The sequence below is a fragment of the Notolepis coatsorum genome (genome assembly GCF_963971535.1).
Source record: "Notolepis coatsorum genome assembly, chromosome: 13".
In the NCBI taxonomy this organism is placed as follows: domain Eukaryota; kingdom Metazoa; phylum Chordata; class Actinopteri; order Aulopiformes; family Paralepididae; genus Notolepis; species Notolepis coatsorum.
Window position 1 is genome coordinate 8,049,514 of NC_140177.1, and position 23,560 is coordinate 8,073,073.

Consider the following 23,560-nt stretch of genomic DNA (forward strand, 5'->3'; position numbering starts at 1 on the left):
CGTGGAATATATTATCATGTCATTATGAGTCTCTGTTATTTTATCATGTCATACAGCTTGAGTTTCAGTCCAACCAGATTTACTGGTTAATGTGTGTATGTCTCTTTAAGATTACTCTATCATTCTCTCAGTCGTAACGAAGTTGCTGTTTCTACCAGCCATAGAGCCATAACCCAAGGTCATGGGAACTGTAAGATGGAGCTGTTTTTCCTTCCAGGCTTAGCCATAACATAGTCGTATTATTAATTTCTCTAACCAGCCATTTTGTTTTCTTCTATGTAATTTCATGTATTCAATTGTATGTCTGACGAGGCCTCTAGGTCAGTCCCCTGTCAGACGCTAGGGGGTAAACATGTCTGTCTCTGGCGGGTGACTGGCCTGGCAGCGTGGCCACGCTGTCATGAACTTTCTTTATTAAATAAACCTTCTTATTATTATTAATAATGACTCAGAATGATTAATGTAAACGGCTCATCGTTTGTCCTTTAATAATTCCCATTACAGATGGCGACGAGAGATGTTTTTTTTTTAACCGATGGGTGTCGAGGTCGGCCGCCAAACGGACTCTGCAGAAAGGGTGAATCCTGGAATTCCGGGGGAGCGCTGTCTCGAGGCTCCTCCGTGCGAGACACCGAGGGGAGAGAACCAGCTGCGCCGTCCGCTTGGCTGTCACCTCCGGCATGAACCTTGGGGACGCGTGATAAGGAACACTCGGTGAGCTGTTGACATTCTGATTTCTGTTTAAAACATTTTTTGTTTTTAAATTTATAATTAGAGGTCTAAACTAGAACATGGTGCCGGTCAGAGCTATTTTTTAAATGTATATTACTATGTGCTCTGCAGTGGTTGTTTTTTTTCATTGTATTGGTGTATTACTGTGCTTGGTAGACTGGCGATGGTTTTTTCTATAGTTTCTCAATCTTGGTACGTCCCGAATGTATTAGGCAGGGATTAGGCTCGTGCCTTATAGACGGGGTGCGGGGGCCTACCACGAGTATAATAAAATATGTTGACGACGAGAAGAATTATGGGGTATTTTCTTTAATTAGGTTAATATATATTTTAGAGCGATGGGGGTCGAGTTGGCCGCGAGCCGAGGCGCTATGCGGGCAGGTTGAAATCTTGGGTTTCAGGGAAAGCGCTTTCTTCTCCTCAATACTCCCCCGCATAAATTATGGGAAGGGAGTGAGGAACCGCCTGCTAGCGTCCGTTTGGCTGCCAACTACGGCTAGAATCCATGGGAGCGCGTGGAGCATTCTGTTTAGAAGCGGTTATTTATAAAGTAGCCATTCTGTTTAAAAGCGGTTATTTATAAAGTGGCCATTCTGTTTAAAAGCGGTTATGTATAAAGTAGCCATTCTGTTTAAAAGCGGTTATTTATAAAGTGGCCATTCTGTTTAAAAGCGGTTAAGTATAAAGTAGCCATTCTGTTTAAAAGCGTTTTTTGTTTCTATCTATAAAGTAATTATGTGAGTGGGGTATTGAATATAGGATAATGTGTGTAACCCCCCTGTGTTTCCTTGAGTACTGGGATTTAAGGGGTATGTTCGGGCTGTACGCTGTTTACAGAGCTTTTTGTCTCCGAGTGCTCAGGAGGAACCAATTTTTGGGGGCCACATAATTTGTACATAGTATTGTTTTTTTTTGGGTACCTTTTTATGGTTTTCCTCTGGACACTTTAAATTAAGAGGTATGTTCCGATAATTAGGCGTGAATTACATTTGTATCCGAAATAACAGGCGTGTGCAAAGTACTGTGGGTATAGTGGAAAGGGCAAATAGTTTTAGGCACTGATTCTGGGTTTTTTGGTTGTTGCACTGTTTTTGGGTTATCACAAAGAGGCGGGAAGAGGGTCCGTGCGTGAGGATACCAAGTGCGTGGGATGCCAAAAGATAGGGGGACAGGGCTTATGTCGTGTGATTAGTTTTCCACTGCCTTATCTGGTCATACTGCAGTTTTTCTGAAAAGAAATAGGATAGGGGCATTGTATCCGAAATAACAGGCGTGATACGTATCCGAAATAACAGGCGTGATACGCTACTCCACAGAGCTTTTTTCTCAAAAGTGTTCAGAGGAAACGATTTGTCTGCCACATATTTTATTGTGGGTGTTTATTTGTTGTCTTTTATTTTCTGTTTGGTTTGTGTTTACCTAGAAAATGGAAAATGTGGACAGTTTAGAGGGGCCAGAAAGGGGGGCCTGTGGGGTCATGACGGGAGAAGCTAAGAATCTGTTTTTCTGTCTTTTCTCCCACGGTGTGCCCGGGGCTGGATTTTGGGCTCGGTGTCTTTCCGTGTGCGTCACCGCCACCGGCCGTCCCGTCTCCTATCCGCTGGTCTCGCCGGCGACCATCAACTCCGGTGCGCCGGGCATTGGTGTAAAGAAAAAAGCACAATGGCGTGCGGAGGTGCAGGACGGGACGGGCCCACAGCGCATTGGCTGGACGCACGGCGGGGAGACATCGACCTGAGCTCAGGCAAAGTATAGCGCACACTCACATGCACGCACACAGATCGATGGAGATACAGGTACAGCAATATATTAAGGCCATGTGAACAAATCACTGACAATGGGCCTTCTGAAATTTGTATTAGTAGCTCCAAAGTGATCATAAAGTGTATAGGGTTTAGGTATACCTTTGAGACTGGGATTTAAATACATTTCAATATATACCCTGTTTTGAATCAACATAAAAAAAAAAAAAAAAGAGAGCAGCCATAAAGGCACAAATATGGGTAATTATTTTTATTAAATACAGGATAGAATAAAACAAGTGCATACTGTAGCACAGGCTGTGCACGCTGTTATATTACATAGAAATATTTTCCTCTGTCTGTGTAGGCACACACACACACACGTTTACATGCACGCACGCTGTGATAGGGGATAAACAATTTGCTATTTTATCTGCATCGTTTGTGTTTATCTGCATCGTTTGTGTTTATCTGCATCGTTTGTGTGTGTTGACATTGCCATGGGTGCATTTACGTCAGTTAGTATCTTGTTATTGACAGTAGAGCTGGACTGTTTTTGCTCATCATCACATTGTATCAGCCACCAAAATACTCATCAATATTTACATAGATTGACACTTGTGTCTGTGATCAATACATAGCTACTGCCGGAGAAATTGGGCTGCTAAATGAGGATTAGAGATCAGTAACGTTTTGGTGGTGTTCGTTCAGTGATAACAACATTGGCTAAATAGCTAACAAAATGAATACAACATATAGCGTGGCTAACGACACAGAATAACGTTAAAACAAGTGCATGCATGATTGTTTACAATAAGCGGGTGGTCAAAGGACTGACATAACGGGTAGATTGCCTGCACAACACGGGGCACACAGGGGTTCCGCGAGGTGCCTGATGGGAATGTTTCTTTAAGAACAACTATTGAACTAAACAAATAGTCTATCTAGTGCTTCATGTGTATACAATAAGTGCTTAATCTAATAACATGAACTAAAAAAAAAGAAGTCGATCAAAATGTCTTCACACGTTTCGTAAAGTTATTATAGGAACTTTATCAACTTGACGTCCGCGGCAGGCGTCATTGCTTTTACCAACAGGGTTCCCAACGCGGCTCTGGTTCGTTATCGTTTACAAGGGAATACAAAGCGGCTGTCGTGATAATCACACAACAATACTTCCGGTCCGGTCGGTGGGCTTCATAATAAAAGTCTAGAACACCGGAAAAGACGGAGCGGTGGGCTTCAAAATAAAAGTCTAAAACACCGGAAAATAAGTTTATTTTGTACAGCGTTTTCCTCCACGAGTACTCGAGTACATCATGTGATCAATCGATCTGGATTATTTTTGCCCATCCCTAGTTTATCCTGTGCAGCAAGTCATATTGTTTATTGTTGAAAAGGATCCCCATTAGCTGTCGCCTGAGCTGAAGTCTCCATTCCAATAGAGATAGTGTATATTTTGGTCTTTATTTTGCTATACATTGTGGCGAGGGGAAGCCACTGTATATATATATATGTATATATATATGTTATGTGTATATATATATATTGGGGGGAGAGACAGGTATAATGGGGGGGCAGACATCATTATCAACATCAGCTCACATATTTAAGTAGTGCATTCTTAGGTGGTATTTGAAAGACACTTTACTATTCAATTTACTTATGTTCAGTGGGCAGTTATTCCAATGATTGATGGCACGATGAACAACAGTCCTCTTTAAAGATTTTGGTATTGTATGAGAGGGCGCTGTCATCAGGTATCAGCGTAGTATGTGCGTTTCTCTTTAAGAGAGGCACACATTAGCCAGTCAAAACAATTTGGTTATGATCTATGTTGATCCTTGCTATAAGGCCATAAGTGACATTGTTATGGGATCCGTTCTGTTTTCCTTGTAAAGCAGCCATAATAGTCATTTCAGCCAATCCTCAGGGTGATGTTCCAGCTCCTTCCACGTCATATGTGTGTATTAACTGTCTTGCCGAACGAAAGATCGCTCTCACTTGGTGATCGGACATTTGTTTACATGGTCTGATTACCAACTGCGCATTCCTTATCAATTGATCAGTGTGAGGAATTAAAACTATCTTCCATTCCTTATTTCAAACTTTGGCCTCAGAACAAGTTATTGCTCATAGATCCGTTTTGTTTTCCTTGTAAAGCAGCCATAGTAGTCAGCCTTGCCCGCAGAACAGTACATTTGTTCCTATAATTTGCCTGAAAGAAAGCCAATGTTGAGGGTCTCCAGAACGAAGAAGGTCATCTAAAAAAATGATTCGTTGATAAAAGATTTAAAATTAAAACTGTGGGGCAATGGTCACTTATGCCTAGGTAGAGAACCCCACTAGCTGAGATCCTGTCATATTTATTGAAAAGGGAACTGGGAAAGCAGCAAAGGGCGATAGAAGGAGTGGTTCAGAGGCAGGATGTTTAGCACACTGCCAGCGAGAGTGGGTTTTTTATTTTTTGTTTATTTGGTTTGTCCAGTTCTATTCATATCTGATTTGGCATAGTATGGAATTTTGCCATAACAATGACTGAATGGAGTATATTATGATTTATGGAGTGATAAAAAGAGATATCCAAAATCCCCTTTGGCTCTAATATGTCGACAAAATGGAGCTATAATTTTGAAAATGGCTTTATCCAATGTTCAGATTTCTGTCCTGGAATTATATGCAAATTAGTGCATATTTAAGTAGATCAGGCCTCATGTGCATGTTTGAACATACAATTGTGATAAAAAAAAAAAAAGTAGTGTCTTAATGTAAGTAGTGAACTGGGGAAGTTTCAGTGTGATATATATTAGTTCACCTGCAGTGTCTCCCCTTTAAGTTCAGTTCAGTCTTAGACCTGTCCTCTGGTAAGGAGGTGAGAACTACAACATGTCACCCCTGAGTGACAGTGTGATTGAATGACCTTCGTCCAGCTTCAGAATACAGTTTTTTTTATTATTAATTCTTTATTTTCTTTCTCTCTTTAATCTTATTCGTATGTCACAGGAGTGCACGTGATTGTGTTCAGTTGTGTTTGAGCCATGTACTGATAACATTACAAGTTATTGCTCATATTATATTATAAATCTCCCATAACAATAAGTATCAGAAAGCCTAGGTCAAAAACCTCAGTTGTATTTGAGCTATGTACTGATGGTTTTTTCTTTCTTTTTTCTGTGGTGGGGTCGCGCTGAACGGTCTCTTCACTCTCCTTGCGGTCCGGGCACCCATCTCTGACCAAGAGGAGGACGCGCAGAGGACCACTGTCTGTACCAGGCTTCTGCAGTTACAGCGGTGACACATGGACAGTACTCCGTGACCATCAGATCTGTGAGACGGTTTCCAGCAGAACCTGACGGGGGAACCGACTACAGCTGATTACGGGGAGACAAGCTGGCCCAGCTAATCTACTGGACCAGAGCTCCACTCTGCAGCTACAGCATGGACACTGAGACAGTTTCTAGCAGGCCTGTTCCATCAGGGCCACAACCAAGGGCCTGAGTGGGGGGACCGACTACAGCTGGTTTCTGTGAAAGTAAGCTGTCCCAATCTGCTCCAGAACTAGGAGGCAGAGGGCCTATCGGCTAGTGAACGATGGGGCGCTAAGACCATCAACCGACAGCTGACTCCAGTCTGATAGGATCAGTGGTCCTGAGATAAAGATCTTAGAGACAGTTTCCAGCTGGTCTAAGCCATTCACCGGACAGGCTCCTTGCATCGGAGGGGAGGATCATCAGGACCGAGCCACGGCATACATGGACTGCAGAGGGGGGGTGCTTGGACCAGCGACCGGGGGAGGGAGAAGAGACCGTTTCCGGGATGAGGCAAGTTTTACCCACAATGCTTAGGTTTGAACCACAATACATGCAGATATTACAGTATCGTCCTAAAAGATGTTAGGTAATGGTGTAATGAACTTTCTTTGATTCAGGTGGAGATTTTTTAATGTGTTGTGCATTGCAATAGTAACCAGTTATTTTTTCATTCTTTGTGAGGAGTCTGCAAATTGTTTTTGTTTTGTTTTGGCTATCTCCCGGAGAATGCAGTCTGTATTCTGTTTTCGCTATGAGTTTTGTGAGAATGTTTTTGTCTTCTAGTAATGCACCCAGTGTTATATTTCGTGAGCGCAGTCTGTCTTGCAAGGTACTGCCCTGTGTTTTCTTTTGTGATTTCAATTTTTCAGCTTGGTGGTGGGAGAAGTATGGCCTTGACAAAACCAGAGGCTGGACTGTACCCTTGAATCCTGCAACCAGGGCCGCCTGGGAGAAATGCGAGGCCCTGTGCGAGATTTAACGCGAGGCCCCCCCCCCCCCCCCCCCCCCCAAGGTAAAAAAATAAATAAAAAATTATATATATATATATATATATATTTTTTTTTTTTTTTTTTTTTATACAGTCAACATATTCTTCAATAATAGCGCTGCCCGAGGCGGGGCATGATACAGTCAACATATAGCAAAAGAGAGAGCGAGAGAGAGCTCCCGTTCTACAGTCAATATACAGTGTACAGAGAGAGAGAGAGAGAGAGACACATTGGAAAGAAATTGAAATGCTATTTGGCCCTAAACAGAGAGTACACAGTGGCAGAATACCTGAGCACTGTGACTGAAGATCCTTGAGCACAGCCTAGCCATCGAGAAAGGCCGCCATAGGCAGACTGTGTGTGTTAGAAAGAGAGAGAGAGAGAGAGAGAGAACATGTGTGTTTGTCATGTGTGTGTGTGTGTTAGAGAGAGACTATAGCATGTATGAGAGATTCAAAAGGACAAAGATCAACACTTAAATCCAACAAGAAGAGGGTCAACAGAGAAACCAAAGCAACAAGGAGCCAATGGCCGACATCAGCTAAATAGGCTAGCCAGGTACTGTGACACCAGGCCACGTGACACACAGCTTTGGCCAACGGCCCAACGCTACCCAAGCTACACAAACGACCATTCACACACAGCACATGTCGTATCTCCAAATGTTGTGAAGTAGCATATGTTTTGCCTGGAAAAAAACATCGTTATTAACAAAACATTCGGGAGGGGAAGGAAGGAAGAGTGGGGTAATGTCATCATGACATTTTCATTAATCCAAGTTACCTGCACGATGAACGCAGGGCGAAAGGCCGCACAGGTCTCCACGTTGACGAAAGGCCTCTCGCTGGCGGGACAAAAAGAAGCTATGGCCAGAGCCTTGTCATGGTGCAGGCCCGACTACATCTTCTGTCAAAGGGCCTGCTATTCTCAAGGCTAACTGATAGCATCAAACGAACGTTCCCAGCTGACGCTAAACAGCTAACTGGCTAACAGTTAGCTCACACAGTTAGCTACTAGTAGTATTAGCTAGTCGACCAGTTTGGCTCCAGAGAGAGAAAGAGAGATAGGGTCAGGTGACTCAGGTCCACGGCGGGTATATAATCATAAGTTGACTCACCATAACGCAGTATCAACGTGGAAGGAGACTTTCTTGGCCCCACGGTGTAATTTCGGCGTATTGCTGCCTAACAGATTTATCTGCTCACAAGTTCTCTTCTCCTTCTTTTGAAAAGACATCCACTCGCCTCGCCTCGCTAGGTTAGCTAACGCTAGTTAGCATTTAGCTAAGCTAGCTACTAGCCGACATGGCTATACCATGAAAGGCTCTGGCCATTTGTCCCGTTAGCGAGAGGCCTTTCGTCAACGTTCCTTGCTGACCGACCGACTGATAATGACCGACCTCTTTCTTCGTCTTGGCTATTGGGCATAACTAAGCATAGTCAAAAGCTGCACGGGCGAAAATGTCAAACGCAGCCGACTCACGCTGCCGGCGTACTACACTGTCTACACATGATGTAAGTAAAACCACTCCCTTCGTTGAAACCAATGCTGCTGCAGAACTCCAGAGGCTGAGCTCCAATAGTGAGTATGTCTGCAGCTGCAGGACTGCAGACCCAGGAACAAGTCAGACACATTCTACAAACGTGTCTAATGTGAAATATATAAGCATATAAGCAAAACTAGATTTTAGGTCTGTGATGAAAAAGGGCCTCGCGGGAAGGGGGGCCTCGCAAAAAAAAAAAAAAAAAAAAAAAATAATAATAAAAAAAATGTATAAAATTTTTTTTTTTTTTTTTTTTTTTTTTTTTTTTGCGAGGCCCCCCTTCCCGCGAGGCCCTGTGCGACCGCACTGCTCGCACACCCCCTGAGGCGGCCCTGCCTGCAACCACCGTCTGGGCATTTGCAAAGAGACGCTAATGATGGCTGCTGTTATGACAACTTCTCTTTTGCACGTGACACGGGGTCTATGCAGAGGACCTTTTGTTTTTTAGATAATAAAAATAGTTTTTGCTGGGTTATTATAATCTGTGTTTGAATGATAATATTTTTTGTTGTCTTTATGAAATGATAATGATTGTGATTAATAATTATCAAGAGGAGGGAACTGTCGTGGAATATATTATCATGTCATTATGAGTCTCTGTTATTTTATCATGTCATACAGCTTGAGTTTCAGTCCAACCAGATTTACTGGTTAATGTGTGTATGTCTCTTTAAGATTACTCTATCATTCTCTCAGTCGTAACGAAGTTGCTGTTTCTACCAGCCATAGAGCCATAACCCAAGGTCATGGGAACTGTAAGATGGAGCTGTTTTTCCTTCCAGGCTTAGCCATAACATAGTCGTATTATTAATTTCTCTAACCAGCCATTTTGTTTTCTTCTATGTAATTTCATGTATTCAATTGTATGTCTGACGAGGCCTCTAGGTCAGTCCCCTGTCAGACGCTAGGGGGTAAACATGTCTGTCTCTGGCGGGTGACTGGCCTGGCAGCGTGGCCACGCTGTCATGAACTTTCTTTATTAAATAAACCTTCTTATTATTATTAATAATGACTCAGAATGATTAATGTAAACGGCTCATCGTTTGTCCTTTAATAATTCCCATTACAAAGCCAAGCCAGGTTTCTTCAACCAGTGTACCATTGAGTTCATCTGACCAGTCCAGGCTCTTCAGTTCAAGGTTAAAGGCCTCGCTAGAGTACGTTTTGAGGTCTCTAGATGTGACCGTTTTGTGACAGCCAGCCTTTTGCTTTAGCTTTTTGCGGGAACAGAATATCATATAATGATCACTTAACCCGCATGCTATCACCCCTTTATTGGAGATCATGGACTTGTCGGAGGTCAGGATGAGGTCAATGGTAGTCTGGGTTGATTCACACACCCTTGTGGGTTGGGTGATTAGCTGGCTGAAACCGTGCAGATCAGAAAATCTACTGAAGGCCTTGAAGACGGGTGCTGCTTTACGTAGCATATCCGTGTTAAATTTTTTCTATGCCCTCCACCCCAGTTAAGCACCCATCAAGTGTGTCATAAAAGCCACTCTGTTCTGGTGGTCTATAGATTGTGCCTATTAGTACTGATTTTGCCCTTTCAAATAAGATTTCAATCCATACAGTTTCAATCTCGTCATGGTTAAGGTCAGTACGGTTGCTGAATTTGGTATCTTTGTGTATATACACACAGACACCACCTCCATACTGGTTCCTATCCCTCCTGATGATTGAATCTCTTTGTCTGGGTATGTCTGGGAGTGCTTGCATTCTTTCATTTATTTGCATTAATCTAAAAATGTTTGGACCTTATGGTGTTCTTGTTCTGTTCTTGACTTATTGTTATGTTTTCTTCTTGACTTGTTTAAAGAAGACCTGTACGGCCCATGGGGACATTAACGTGTGTTGTCGGGCCCTATAAATAAATTTGATTTGATTTGATTTATGAGACAAGTTGTGCTTCAGTCTGTAAAATATCTCTAAGTTACATTGTTAATTTAGTTTGTATTTACTTTTCTAGTTTAAGTTAATTCAATTAAAGAAATTGTAACTACAATTACATTTAAAACATTGTTATGCATAATAATCATCTGTTCTGTGCGCAACTGAGGGCACGTGTATGCGCGTGCGCGGGAGCGCGCGTGCACGTGGCGTGTGGGCAGTTCCCATATTACGACTGCATCACTGCTGCTACATCTATACATTTATGACATACCAGATTTGCAAATACAGTACTGTTTGTGATACAAAAAGAGTCCAGAGAAAAAGTATATACATTTGACGTAGAAACTGTACATTGGAGGTGGTTGGGTGGGGGGGGGGGGGGGGGTTGGGTAGGAGTGGGGGGACTCGGGGGAGGTTGGGTGGGTGGGGGACACTGTTCAACTGTACAAGCAAAACTGTACATTGGAATATTGACAAGACCATACTTGGTAATTTTTACTGTACATTGGAGGGGGTTGTGTTAGGACATTTACAGGGGCCAGTTTCGAATTGCAGTCTCCCGTAGGTGTTTTTTGAGAGTGTTTTTGAAAGTGGGTAGTGATTCACATTCCTTTACAGCTTTGGGTAGGGCGTTCCACATTGATGTGGCATAATTGTGAAACGTGTTTAGTCCCTTGTTTGAGCCGAATCTGGGTTTAACATGATTTGTGGAGCTCCCTCTGGTGTTGTGATCGTGGTATTCACTGACCTTTGGGAAGTATTTTGACATGTACATGGGTACCTTGGTCATGTAGTGTAATCCATTGCAAGTTGCTGTACTCTGTCGTCTACTCTAAGCCATCCTAGGTTGTCAAAGTGGGCAGGGGTGAGGTGGGTTCTAGGAGTAAGGTCAAGCAGTAGTCTGACCAGTTTGTTTTGAGATGTTTGTAATTTTGTTTTAGCGCCTTTGAGGTGCTTTGGTACCATGAGGTGCAAGCATAGTCGTAGTACCCTTGAATGAGTGCTCCTGCCAGAGTCTTCAGGGTATTCTTGTTTACCAGTGAGGAGATCCGGTACAAGAATCGAGTTCGTTGGTTGACTTTTTTTTATTACATTGGATGCCATTTTGTCACAGGAAAGATTTGCCTCTAGGATGGAACCCAGGTAGGTAATATCTTCTTTCCTTGTGATGTCCGGAGGGGGGGTGGGGGATCCTTTGATCAAGGTGGGTGTCCCGCGACGGGAGGGGGGTGGCTGTGTTGTTATTATTTGGTCCGTGTGTGGGAGGGGGGGGGGGGGGGGGGTGGGTGTGATTCTTTGTCATGCCCTGGTTCATCTGCTAGCGTCTGTGTTGATTCCGTCTGGTGGTGAAATTCCGTGGGGAGGGGGCAGGGGCCAGGGGCTGTGTTGATTCCATCCCGCCGGCTCCCTGCTGTGGTAATGTCTCGCTGACCGGGTGGCTTTCGGTGGGGGAAGGGTCTCGGCTGCTGCCTCCAGTCCTCTGTGCTGCTCATGTCCTCTAGGTCTAGTGGGACTGACTTGTGAGCCCCGTCCTCCTGGTCAGTGGTGCAGTCGCAAATTGACAGTAGGTCAAGCGCTCCACGCGCGTGCGCGCGTGCGCGCGTGCGCATGCGCAGTTTTTTTTGGCACAGATTTTTTTTTTTTTTTATGCCTTGAAATAGAGAAGCTGAAAAAGGTAGCAGCGTATGAAACTTTTGTATCACAAACAGTACTGTATTTGCAAATCTGGTATATGTCATAAATGTATAGATGTAGCAGTACTGTCTATCTGTATGTCATGTGGGCGGCCCGGTGGTGTAGTGGTTAACACTGTCGCCTCACAGCAAGAAGGTCCAGGGTTCGATTCCCGCTTGGGGACCAGGTTTCCATGATGCCAGGTACTCAGGTGGGGTATCTCCCAGGCCTTTCTGTGTGGAGTTTGCATGTTCTCCCCGTGCTCGCAAGGGTTTCCCCCCTGATAAGATAAACCCAATGGAAAAACATGCACAACAACAGATCGCTAACGCTGTGGCGTCCTTGACGAAGACGGACAGAAGCACTTGGATTGGTCCCCTGGCGCGGCTCACGTTGACGCCTGTCTGCTCCCGGCTGCCCTTGGGGGGGAAGGACGACGGGATGGGTTAATCGCAGAGACGAATCGCATCGGCGATTCTAAAGAGACAATGCATGCGTGTGTGTTCCGGTGTGTGTGCTAAAAAATAAAAAATAAAACTAACCGCTGTGTGTACCACTAAAACATTGAGTGTCGTTGCATGCCGAATAAAGACCTCTGCAACAGGTCCTGCATTATATTATATGTATGTCATATATGTTATGATGAATTGAAAATGGGGGACCCTGATGTAAACAAGACGAAAGTCTTTCTCTGGTCTGCATCCCCTTAACAATTGTATGTATTTAGCTGTACTGTACCCATTCTGCAATCTGTTAATAAAGTTTTCAATCAATCAATCAATCAATCAATCAATCAATCAATCAATCAATCAATCAATCAATCAATCCTGCAGTGCAATACTCCAATTCAGCCATTGGGTGGGACGGTCATGTGACCCAAATCAGCCAATGGAAGCAAGGGTCCTAGTGTGGGTCCTTAAAGTGTTGCGGTCCTGAGAGTATTGGTGCTCTCGTCCTGCAGCTGGATACTATTGCCTCACAGCGCGGCCGTCAGCGCGCGGCCCAGAGAGCGCCGCTGGCTCTGCGGCTCTGCAGCTGCATGCTTCTCCGGGAGTCCGGTTGGATAATGCCATGTAAAAAGTCGCATGCCTGACATATCGGCATGTAACTCGAGAACCGAGGCACGGATTTTGGCGATCCAGATGGCATTCGAACGGCAACGAATAGCGCTTTATTCGGTAATTTATATGTTCGGCGAAAAATGCAGCCCCGAGCCTTCAGATGCTCGCAAAGGGCCGTGAAACTGAAACTGAAAAACAGTGAAACCCCGGACATTTCGATGAATTAATAAACCCCCCCCCGGACGCCCCGGACAGGGCGTGAAAAGAGGACATGTCCGGGCAAAAGAGGACGTTTGGTCAGCCTACAGTCTACCTGTGCTTTTGGTATGTAAAAACGGTGGCCGCGCCGAGCCGGTACTTAGTTACAACGAATGGGAACAGCGGATTTTTGTGTGCGTGACTGCGCGTACACGCGGGAACATTTCCGTGCGCGATTGCGCATACTTCAGCCTCAGTGAGCGAGGTATAACGCCGTTATACCGAGTTATACCAGCACTGCAACACTGCTCCTGGTGATGGAGGCTCGTCAGGTAGTGACTGACATGTGTTTTCTAGCTGCATGAGAGTGTTTGAGAGGAGTTCTACGCTCTTACTGCTTCTTTGAAGTGAATAGTTTTATCGCCGGCCACTAGAGGGCAGCGTCTCACTGCTATCGCTGACCGGATATGACGTGCTTGATCCAGTGTTGCCGAGCGGCCATTTTAGTTTTAATTCTTTCACTCCGCCTCGAGTCGAGACGTGCATTCACTCTTTCACGTGAGATTGTTTACATTACTATTTACTGTGTATATACTTGATATATCATTATATATGTGTGTTGTGTTAGTGATGACATGTATGTAATACGTTGTCAGCTTATCTGCTGTACTGTTCTGTTCAGGGTGTCCGTTTCAGGGCTGTACGTTAACTTTTTTTGCACATAGCTCTGGTGCTACAGAGGTTGATCGTTTAGTAGCACAGGCCAAAATCTTGTAGCACAAGTATAAAACGTGTTATATTTGTAACAGTCACAAATGTGCCTGTTGTATTTGTGTTGTTTAGTTGCAGTGCCATGTTTGGTTGTCATTTTCCTGCTGACAAGTTGACGTTACACACCCAGACACATTACGTGTAATTCGAAACTGGCCCCTACAAATGTCCTAACCTAGTTGTACAGTAAATGACCAAGTAAGGCTTTGTCAATATTCCAATGTACAGTGTAAAATGTGTGTGTGTCCCCTTCCCAACCCCCCCCCCACCTCCAATGTACAGCCCTCACCCAACCCCACCCCACCCAACCAACCTCCTCCAATGTACAGTTTCTATGCCAAATGTATATACACTCCTTTTCTGGACACTTTTGTATCACAAACAGTACTGTATTTGCAAATCTGATATGTCATAAATGTATAGATGTAGCAGACAGTACTGTCTATCTGTATGTCATGTATGTCATATATGTTATGATGAATTGAAAATGGGGGACCCTGATGTAAACAAGACGAAAGTCTTTCTCTGGTCTGCATCCCCTTAACAATTGTATGTATTGAGCTGTACTGTACTGTACCCATTCTGCAATCTGTTAATAAACTTTTCAATCAATCATAAGGAATTATGGGATTTGGTGTTGGATGTATGGACTCGAATCACCAGTTTCATCACGATACAATACGATATCGATTCTTTGGACAACAATACGATATTTGCCGATATCTGCCACGATACGATGCAGGTGCCTGCAATCGATATGAGATGATATCATAAGCCAATTTAACACAATCAGTAACATTTAGATCAACTCAAAAAAGGCAACGGAAATATCATTTGACATTTTTTTTACCTCTTCCAGACTTTTAAAGGAAAAACAATCTATTGTTTTTAATACAAATATACCTCCTGTTCACTGTAAAGTGCCACGTTTTGATATATTGAGCTTTAAACTTTAATTAGGTATATTTTCACTCACAACATGCAACCTAAAACCCCTTCCCCTCTCAAACCGTTCCTGCAATTGTTTTATGTTGCATGATGATCATGAATACATTTATTATGTATTGTATTTTTTATGTTTAAATATCAACATTATCTGTCCACCCATAGTACATTTACTATCAATATAATATACTCTGACTTCATCTGATCTTTCCAAACGCACACACACAAAGAAGGGAGAATGCCTGCCTCCTCCCCCCTCCTTCCCAGTCCTCACTCTGCCCGTCTGCTGTTCTCTCTATATGGCTCTGAACAGCTTGTTGTTAGTGCCTTACGCTAACGTAATGTTAATTTCGATCTTTAACACGACGTGGTCATAAAGGAATGGTGAGGATTGCAAAGCATGTTGGATGCATTTGACCCCCTTGCGGAATAAAACAGCAGGGATTTGTTTTGGGTCGCGAAATAGTCACACTAGCCTTGATATGTTGCAATGTGTGTTCCAGACGCTACTGCGCTGTGCTGTGAGCCGAGCGGATACGACTCTCCCATGGGATTTTTAAAATAAGAGTATTGATATGAACCAAACGTTGTTGGCTGCCGGAGCCATAGATATTATGGCTGGAGCTGCGCTTCTGCGGAGATGAGACTTGCCACAGGATTTTCAAAATAAGAGTATCGATATGAACCGAATGCCTATCGCACCAGTGCTACTGAAGTAAATCCATTTATCGCACAGACCGATGTTGCTGTAGCACGTGCAACATATATCTCGCACTGTACAGCCCTGCATTGAGGAGTGTTTCTTAAAAAAGGACCCTAAAATATCATTTGACATTTACATTTTTGAGCTCTTCCAGGCATGTAAATGAGAATCTATTTTTTTAATACAAATCGACATTTTAAAGTTAAATGCATCAATCTGGTGCACTTTGAGAGCAAAATAAAGAGGCTAGATCTTTGTGCTCAAAACACAAAATCGACTAGACTTTTGCTTCCCAATCCTCTCCTCGAAGCACCCCAGCCGTTCAATGTATTTGTTAAATTGAATTCCACCACCAGCACCAGCGTTTCCGTTAGCCGGTAATTACCGGTATTTGGCCGGCAAAATCTGTTGAAGTCCGACATATTTAATCTCTCCGGTCATAGTGTCCGGTGAAAATAGTTCCCTCTGGGCACAGTTTGATTATTTGAATTGTATTTGGATGGGCTGGAGTTGGGTGAACGAAACAATCATTGCGTTTGTTGTCGTTGCTTCGCTCAGCGAGAGCTTGCTGCTGGATTTGCGGAAGGCATGCAGCTGCAGACCCACATAACCCACCAGCTTTGCTGGCACAGTGCGGTCCCCAGACCTGGAAAGCTGCTCTGCGGGTCTGCAGCTGGATGCTTCTTGCAAACTAACTGCTGCCGGCTCGCGCTGATAACAGCTTTCATTGTTGGACCGGCTGCTTGGTGGAGCAACGATGAAACGAATGTAATGAATCGTTCGTCGCATGGGCTATTTAATTTTGGCCTGTTTTGGTACGGTTCGGGTGATCAAGTTGTGCTTGGAGGGAGTTGTTTTCACCGGACATTATGACCAGCACCAAGTCGTTGGGAGGTGGAGAAATACATCACGCAAACCCGGCCACGATAACGTTGCCGTCTCTCTCTGCAAAATTTCTGTTCTTCGCTTGATATAATTAATACAAATGTCCAATATAACGGAATTCGTTAGCTCATAAAAATGTGATTATAACAGACTGCTGTTTAGTGTCGGACCGACTGCCCACATACGCGGTCTATTTTATTTCAAGTCAGCAGCAGCACGGAGTATCGAGGGACTTATTTTATTTGGAATATATTAATGACTGTATACGCAAAAGTAGCCTAGTTTTAAATAATAATATTATAAATCTACATGCCTTGAGGATGACATTCTTTATATAGTCTGCCTATAAATTGTTTTAAAGCTCAATAAACTATGACCGGAATTAATCTCATTTGTCCGGTAGATTGAAATCTTGCAGGTCACGGAGACCGGCAACAATTTTTTCTAACGGAAACCCTGACCAGCACACCTGATTCAACTTTACTAGCCCTTTATTAGTTGAATAAAGGTGTGCTGGTGGTGGAATTTAACAAATACATGGAACGGCTGGGGTGTCTCGAGGAGAGGTTTGGGAACCACTGGACTAGAGCATACATTTGAGCCATCAAAGAAATTAAGCAAAAGTGGTTACCTGTGTTGAACTGGTTATTATTATTATTATTTTTAATAAATTCCCTTCCTTTTTCCGATTTTTCTCCCATCCCACTGTTAGTCGTTATGCCAATTCCCAACCCCCTTCCTGGTTGTTGCGCACTCCCCCCTACTGTTGGTCCGGGAGGCCGGAGACTGTCACATGCTTTCCTCCGACGCATGTGCAGCCAGCCGGCAGCCAGCCTGGCAGCGCAGATTCTCACCGGGAGAGTGTAACGTGTGGAAGGTCACACTACCTCCAGATCCTACCCTCGCTGTGCAGGCGCCCCTACCGAACTGTAGGGGTCGCTGTCCACAACGCCCAGAACCCACCCATCAGCTTTCCCACCCCTAACACTGCCAATTGTGTTAGTATGAACGACCAGCCAAGCTGATAGCAACACCGAGAGCTGGACTCGAACCCAGCGTCTCCGGCGTTGATGGCGAGCGCCTTGCCCACTACACCACCTAGCCGCCAACTGGTTTATTTTTTAGAAAATAAAAAAATATAGTGGATTACTATTACGACTACTACCACTGCCAATACTACTGATAGAAAAAGGGGGTAACCACTGCGCTCAGACAGGTGCGTAGTCCAACATTAATTAAGTTGCAAAAAAAGGAGGTAGGGACCGCACTCGGAATATCGTTGTTTTTATTTTCAAGTTGTTAAAGGGCACAGAACTTTTTCAGCCATCCGGCCTTCATCAGTGTGCAAATGACAAATGTGACAAACACAACTTAAATAGGCTGTACTTGACAACAGGTGGGAACAATCGGCAATCAGTTAACAGGCTAGGTTGACGTCATGATTAGTAGCAGGGCTAGATTGACAAGTAGATATCACAATATCACATAAATGTGTATGATGGTAATATATGAAAACAACAAATTGATACATATTACAATATTTACAGACCTGTATGGAATAAAAAAAGACAGTACATTGGGGTGCATCAGGTTGTTAAACCGTTCATTAAACAGTGTACTAGTTTCTCTCTCATACAGTAGATAACTTTGGATAGTACCTAAATAAATGGAGCTCATATAGTAGATAACTTAGGATGGCATCTACAGGAATGGAGCCAAACTGGACTCTTCATTCATCCCAGATGGAACACATCGATTTGAGCCGATGTCAATACAATATATAATTTACAACTCTGTATGGAACAAAAAACACAGTACATTGGGGGTATCAGGTTGTAAGACCGTTCATTAATCAGTGTACTAGTTTTTTTGTTTATACAGTAGATAACTTATGATAGCTAAAGGAATGGAGTCAAGTTGAACTCTTCATTCATCCCAACTGGATACATATCTACTTGTCAATCTAGCCCTGCTACTAATCATGACGTCAACCTAGCCTGTTAACTGATTGCCGATTGTTCCCACCTGTTGTCAAGTACAGCCTATTTAAGTTGTGTTTGTCACATTTGTCATTTGCACACTGATGAAGGCCGGATGGCTGAAAACGTTCTGTGCCCTTTAACAACTTGAAAATAAAAACAACGATATTCCGAGTGCGGTCCCTACCTCCTTTTTTTGCAATACTACAGTACTGATACATCCATATTGGCAAACTTTATATTAAAAAAAAAAAAAAAATTAAAGGAAACTTGAAATTGGAACTCACAACCTAAAACCCCTCCCTACTTCTCTCCCAAACCGTCTCTACAACAATTGTTTTATGTTGCGTGATCATGTATATCATGTACCTGCACTTGTCCAGAAGCTTATGGGGATAATCCCCTCAATAATCAAATGGTTCTGTGGCGGCTACGTGGCGTAGTGGGCAAGGCGCTCGCCATGAAATGCTGGAGACGCTGGGCTCGTCAGTTCGAGCCCAGCGCTCCACATTTGCTTTCAGTTTAGCTGGTCGTCCGTACTAATACACATTGGCCGTATTAGGGGGTGGGAAACTGATGGGTGGGGATCGGGCGTTGTGGACAGCGACTCCTACAGGTCGGTTGGTGCGCCTGCGCAGTAGAATCAGGAAGTGTCGGGGGGGAGCGTGAGCCTCCCACACGTTACTCCTCGCCACTGAGAGATCGAGCTGCGCAGGTGAAAAGATGCGACTGCTGTTACCTTGAGTACCGGAGGGGACTTGTGCTATGTATGACTTAGTCCACATTGCAGCCGGCTTGTGGGAGGCAAGAAACAGCGTCCGTGACAGGGGAGGGTTGAATTGGATGATACGAAATTGTGATGGGAGAAAATATAGAAAATGGGAGAAAAAGTGGATCAAAAAAAAATAATCAAATGGTTCTATTCTCTTCTTACCAACAGGACACAACAAGTCAAGGTGAATGACACACTCTCTGAGGTCAAATTCTGCAGCACCGGGGTGCCTCAAGGTGCGGTGAGCTCCCCTCCTATTTACACTGTACACCAATGAGTGTAGCAGCAGTCGGCCTAACAATCATGTCTGGACATTTTCAGACGACACACTTACCGTAATTCCTCTAATAGTAACCGGGTCTCAAATACAAGCCGGGTCTCTATTAATGGCCGGGTGCGCTCTTGAGCTAAGCAATTATAAGCCGGCCTCCTAATACAAGCCGGGTTACTAATATACTGAGCTGCATACTGAGCTAGTTACTTGATTTCACTTTGAAAATGTTGAAATGAGCAGTGACCACCTGTAATTGCACTGTTTACTATTTCATACAGTACTTGCTTTCAATAAATGAATCCAGTACATTTTACTGGGTTCAAACTGACACAAAATGTTGATTTATTCATTATGATCCGTTTGAAAATTTGAAATATAGGCCTCCCTCTTATACAGGCCTCCTCCTAATACAAGCCTGGTACCCGCTACAGTTGAAACAAATACAAGCCGGGGTTACTATTAGAGGAATTACGGTATTCTAATCCTATTGAAGGCTGGCGACTGCCCCTCTACCCTCAGATCTGAACTAGGCAAAATCTGCACCTGGTTCGCTGATAACAAACTATCATTACACCTGGCTAAAACAGAGTCCATTCTCTTCGGTTCAAATAACAAACTCGGCAAGACCGACGGCTTCTCAGTTACAGTGGGTGACAATATTGTCACAAGGAAAGATGAAATTACATACCTAGGTTCCATCCTAGAGGCAAATCTTTCCTGTGACAAAATGGCATCCACTGTAATAAAAAAACGAACTAGATTCCTGTACCGGATCTCCTCTCTGGTAAACAAGAATAGCCTGAAGACTCTGGCAGGAGCACTCATTCAAGGGTACTACGACTATGCTTGCACCTCATGGTACCAATACCAAAGCATCTCAAACGTGCTAAAAACAAAATTACAAACATCACAAAACAAACTGGTCAGACTACTGCTTGACCTTACTCCTAGAACCCACCTCACCCCTGCCCACTTTGACAACCTAGGATGGCTTAGAGTTGACGACAGAGTGCAGCAACTTGCAATGGGCCTGGTCTACAAGATACACTACACGATTAAGGTACGCATGTACATGTCAAAATACTTTCCAAAGGTCAGTGAATACCACGACCACAAATCATGTGAAACCCAGATTCGGCTCAAACAAGGGACTAAACACGTTTAGCAATTATGCCACATTAATGTGGAACGCCCTACCCACAGCTGTAAAGGAATGTGAATCACTACCCACTTTCAAAACCACTCTCAAAGAGCACCTACGAGAGACTGCAATTGGAAACTGGCCCCTGTAAATGTCCTAACCCAACCCCCTCCAATGTACAGTAAATGTCCTAACCCAATAATACACGAGACCCTCTTCTTGGGACCAAGTAAAGTTTCGTCGCTAATCCAATGTACAGTTACCCCCCACCTACCCAACCACCCCCCCCCCCCCCACCCACCCAACCACCTCCAATGTACAGTTCCCCACACCTACCCAACCCCCCCCCTCCCACCTACCAACCTCCTACCTACCAACCTCCTCCAATGTACAGTTTCTTCGTCAAATGTATATACTCTCTTTTTTAGACTCTTTTTGTATCACAAACGGTACTGTATTTGTAAATCTGGTATGTCATTAGGGATGGGTACCGTACCGTTACCGGTACCTGTGAATCGATACCGGTACCCAGCGGTACCTTTTTTCTGTACTTTAGTCTCTAAAAATGTAATCTACCTACCTCAGTCGTAAAAAAAAAAATCCAAACTCAAATAACTACACTTTCGCCCGTTTTCGGCTTGCCATTGCCCCGACTGCTTTGTTGTTGAATCAAGTCAAATCCTAGGTAAGCGTATATTGTGCGTGTGAACGTTGACATGAAAAGAAAAAAGGTTTAAAATATCTATATTTGTTTCTCTCACGTGAATCGATACTCTGTAGTAGGGCTGCAACGATTAGTCGACATAATCGACGATGTCGATTATGAAAAATCGGCGACGAGATATTGTTGCGTCGATTAGTCATTTTTTTTTTTTTTTTTTGCACTACCTATCTTTGTGAAAGTGGCTTCTCAGCTCTGGTCCAGCCAGCTGAAGACTTCTTAGCTTAACATAACAGACCGACAGTAAGTTTGGGGGAACTAATGGGATAACTGGGCCGGGATGTTGTTTGGTCCTGACAAGAGTCTCAAAGCAACTCTGAGGTCATGCTCAATGTCCAATCTGTTCCTCTGCTCTCTTCAGCTGGACCAGAGCTGAGAAGCTAGGTAGTTATAAAAAAATATATATATATATATATTTTTTTTGTTGTTTATATAATTGGTTTTCGATTAGTCGACTAATCGAAAAAATAATCGACAGATTAGTCGACTACCAAAATAGTCATTAGTTGCAGCCCTACTCTGTAGTACCGACGTGTTTCGGTAAGTACCTTTAAAAGTACAGAATTCGGTACCCATCCCTATATGTCATAAATGTATAGATGTAGCAGTACTGTCTATCTGTATGTCATATATATGTTATGATGAATTGAAAATGGGGGACCCTGATGTAAACAAGACGAAAGTCTTTCTCTGGTCTGCATCCCCTTAACAATTGTGTGTATTGAGCTGTACTGTATTGTACCCATTCTGGAATCTGTTAATACAATTTTCAATCAATCTACTTACTTTAAAGAGATCATTCCTTTCAGGTCTGGTGTGAGAGACATCATCTCATTCTCAATACGACCAGAACTAAAGAGATGATATATGACCCCAGAGAAGTGAGTCCATGACCCTGTGGTAATTGGCGACTGTGATTATAGAGCAGGTTGCATCATATAAATACCTAGGAATCCACGTAGATAATCGACTGAAATGGGATGTACATGTTGATGTTCTGTGTTCCAAACTAGCCCAACGACTGCACTTCCTCCGTAGTCTCAGACTGTTTGGTGTGTGAGCACAGCGATCGTGACCACATTTTATAAAGCTGTCCTAGAAAGCCTGATGAGATATGGGATGGCAGCATGGTTTGGTACACTCGCAGTACAGTGTAAGTCGAATATTGAAAGGCTAGTGAGAGCAGCTATGAAGGTGACCGGAAACACCATGTATTAGGGGTGTAACGATGCATCGATTAATCGAAATGCATCGATTCTAATTAGGGCTTATCAGTCAGTTTATCGCGTTAATTAATTACACAGCAAATTATCGCGTTATGAAAATTAACTCAAAATTAATTGCAAAATATATATATATATTTAAAAAAAATTATAATATTATTTTTTTTATCATTCATACCATAAGAACGTAGAATACACATTTACAGACTTTTTTTTTAAATGGTCCATTTGCATGTTCTTGGTATCTGATTCTAGGGACATCTATGGATCTCAGGGAATGTATTCCCAGTGTCAGAAATACTGTGTCTGTTACTAGGCTTGAGTAAATTGTAATGAACCAAATGAGAATATCAATAAAAATATTTTTATCTTTGACTGTGAATAACACCATGCTCAAATTGACCAGACCTGAAAAATAATTTGTTTAAAATAAATCAGAAAAAAACGAATGTAATCTCTTTGAAAGAGATGTCCTTTAAAGGTTCATGCTTCTCCCCATCTCTGGCTGACATCACCATTGTGATGCATAATGGTTCGGCGCTTTGTGTTTTCCTCAAGTGAGGGATTCTCTTTTGTCAGGTCAGCAGCGTTTTGTACTTGCTGAAGCTTCTCTCTGTATAATAATTTTTTAAGTTTAAATATTATTATTTTTTAAGTTTACAGGGGTGCAGGCCTCTTATCCTGGCTCCGTGATGGGGTGGTAGCCCACAGGGGTGCAGGCCTCTTATCCTGGCTCCGTGATGGGGTGGTAGCCCACAGGGGTGCAGGCCTCTTATCCTGGCTCCGTGATGGGGTGGTAGCCCACAGGGGTGCAGGCCTCTTATCCTGGCTCCGTGATGGGGTGGTAGCCCACAGGGGTGCAGGCCTCTTATCCTGGCTCCGTGATGGGGTGGTAGCCCACAGGGGTGCAGGCCTCTTATCCTGGCTCCGTGATGGGGTGGTAGCCCACAGGGGTGCAGGCCTCTTATCCTGGCTCTGTGATGGGGTGGTAGCCCACAGGGGT

At 43.5% G+C, this 23,560-nt stretch overlaps 1 protein-coding gene across 1 annotated transcript in view; it reads left to right on the forward strand.

Moving 5' to 3' along the window:
• Positions 1-2,394: 2,394 nt before the first annotated feature.
• The window catches only part of LOC311238881 (uncharacterized protein), a gene marked incomplete at its 5' end in the record, with an annotated part of 52,655 nt that continues 31,489 nt past the window's right edge, over positions 2,395-23,560 (forward strand). Inside the window, 3 exons of the mRNA XM_084327080.1 lie at positions 2,395-2,476; positions 13,629-13,701; positions 19,367-19,434. Coding sequence (XP_084183206.1) covers positions 2,395-2,476; positions 13,629-13,701; positions 19,367-19,434 — 223 coding nt within the window. The remainder of the gene's footprint in view (positions 2,477-13,628; positions 13,702-19,366; positions 19,435-23,560) is intronic.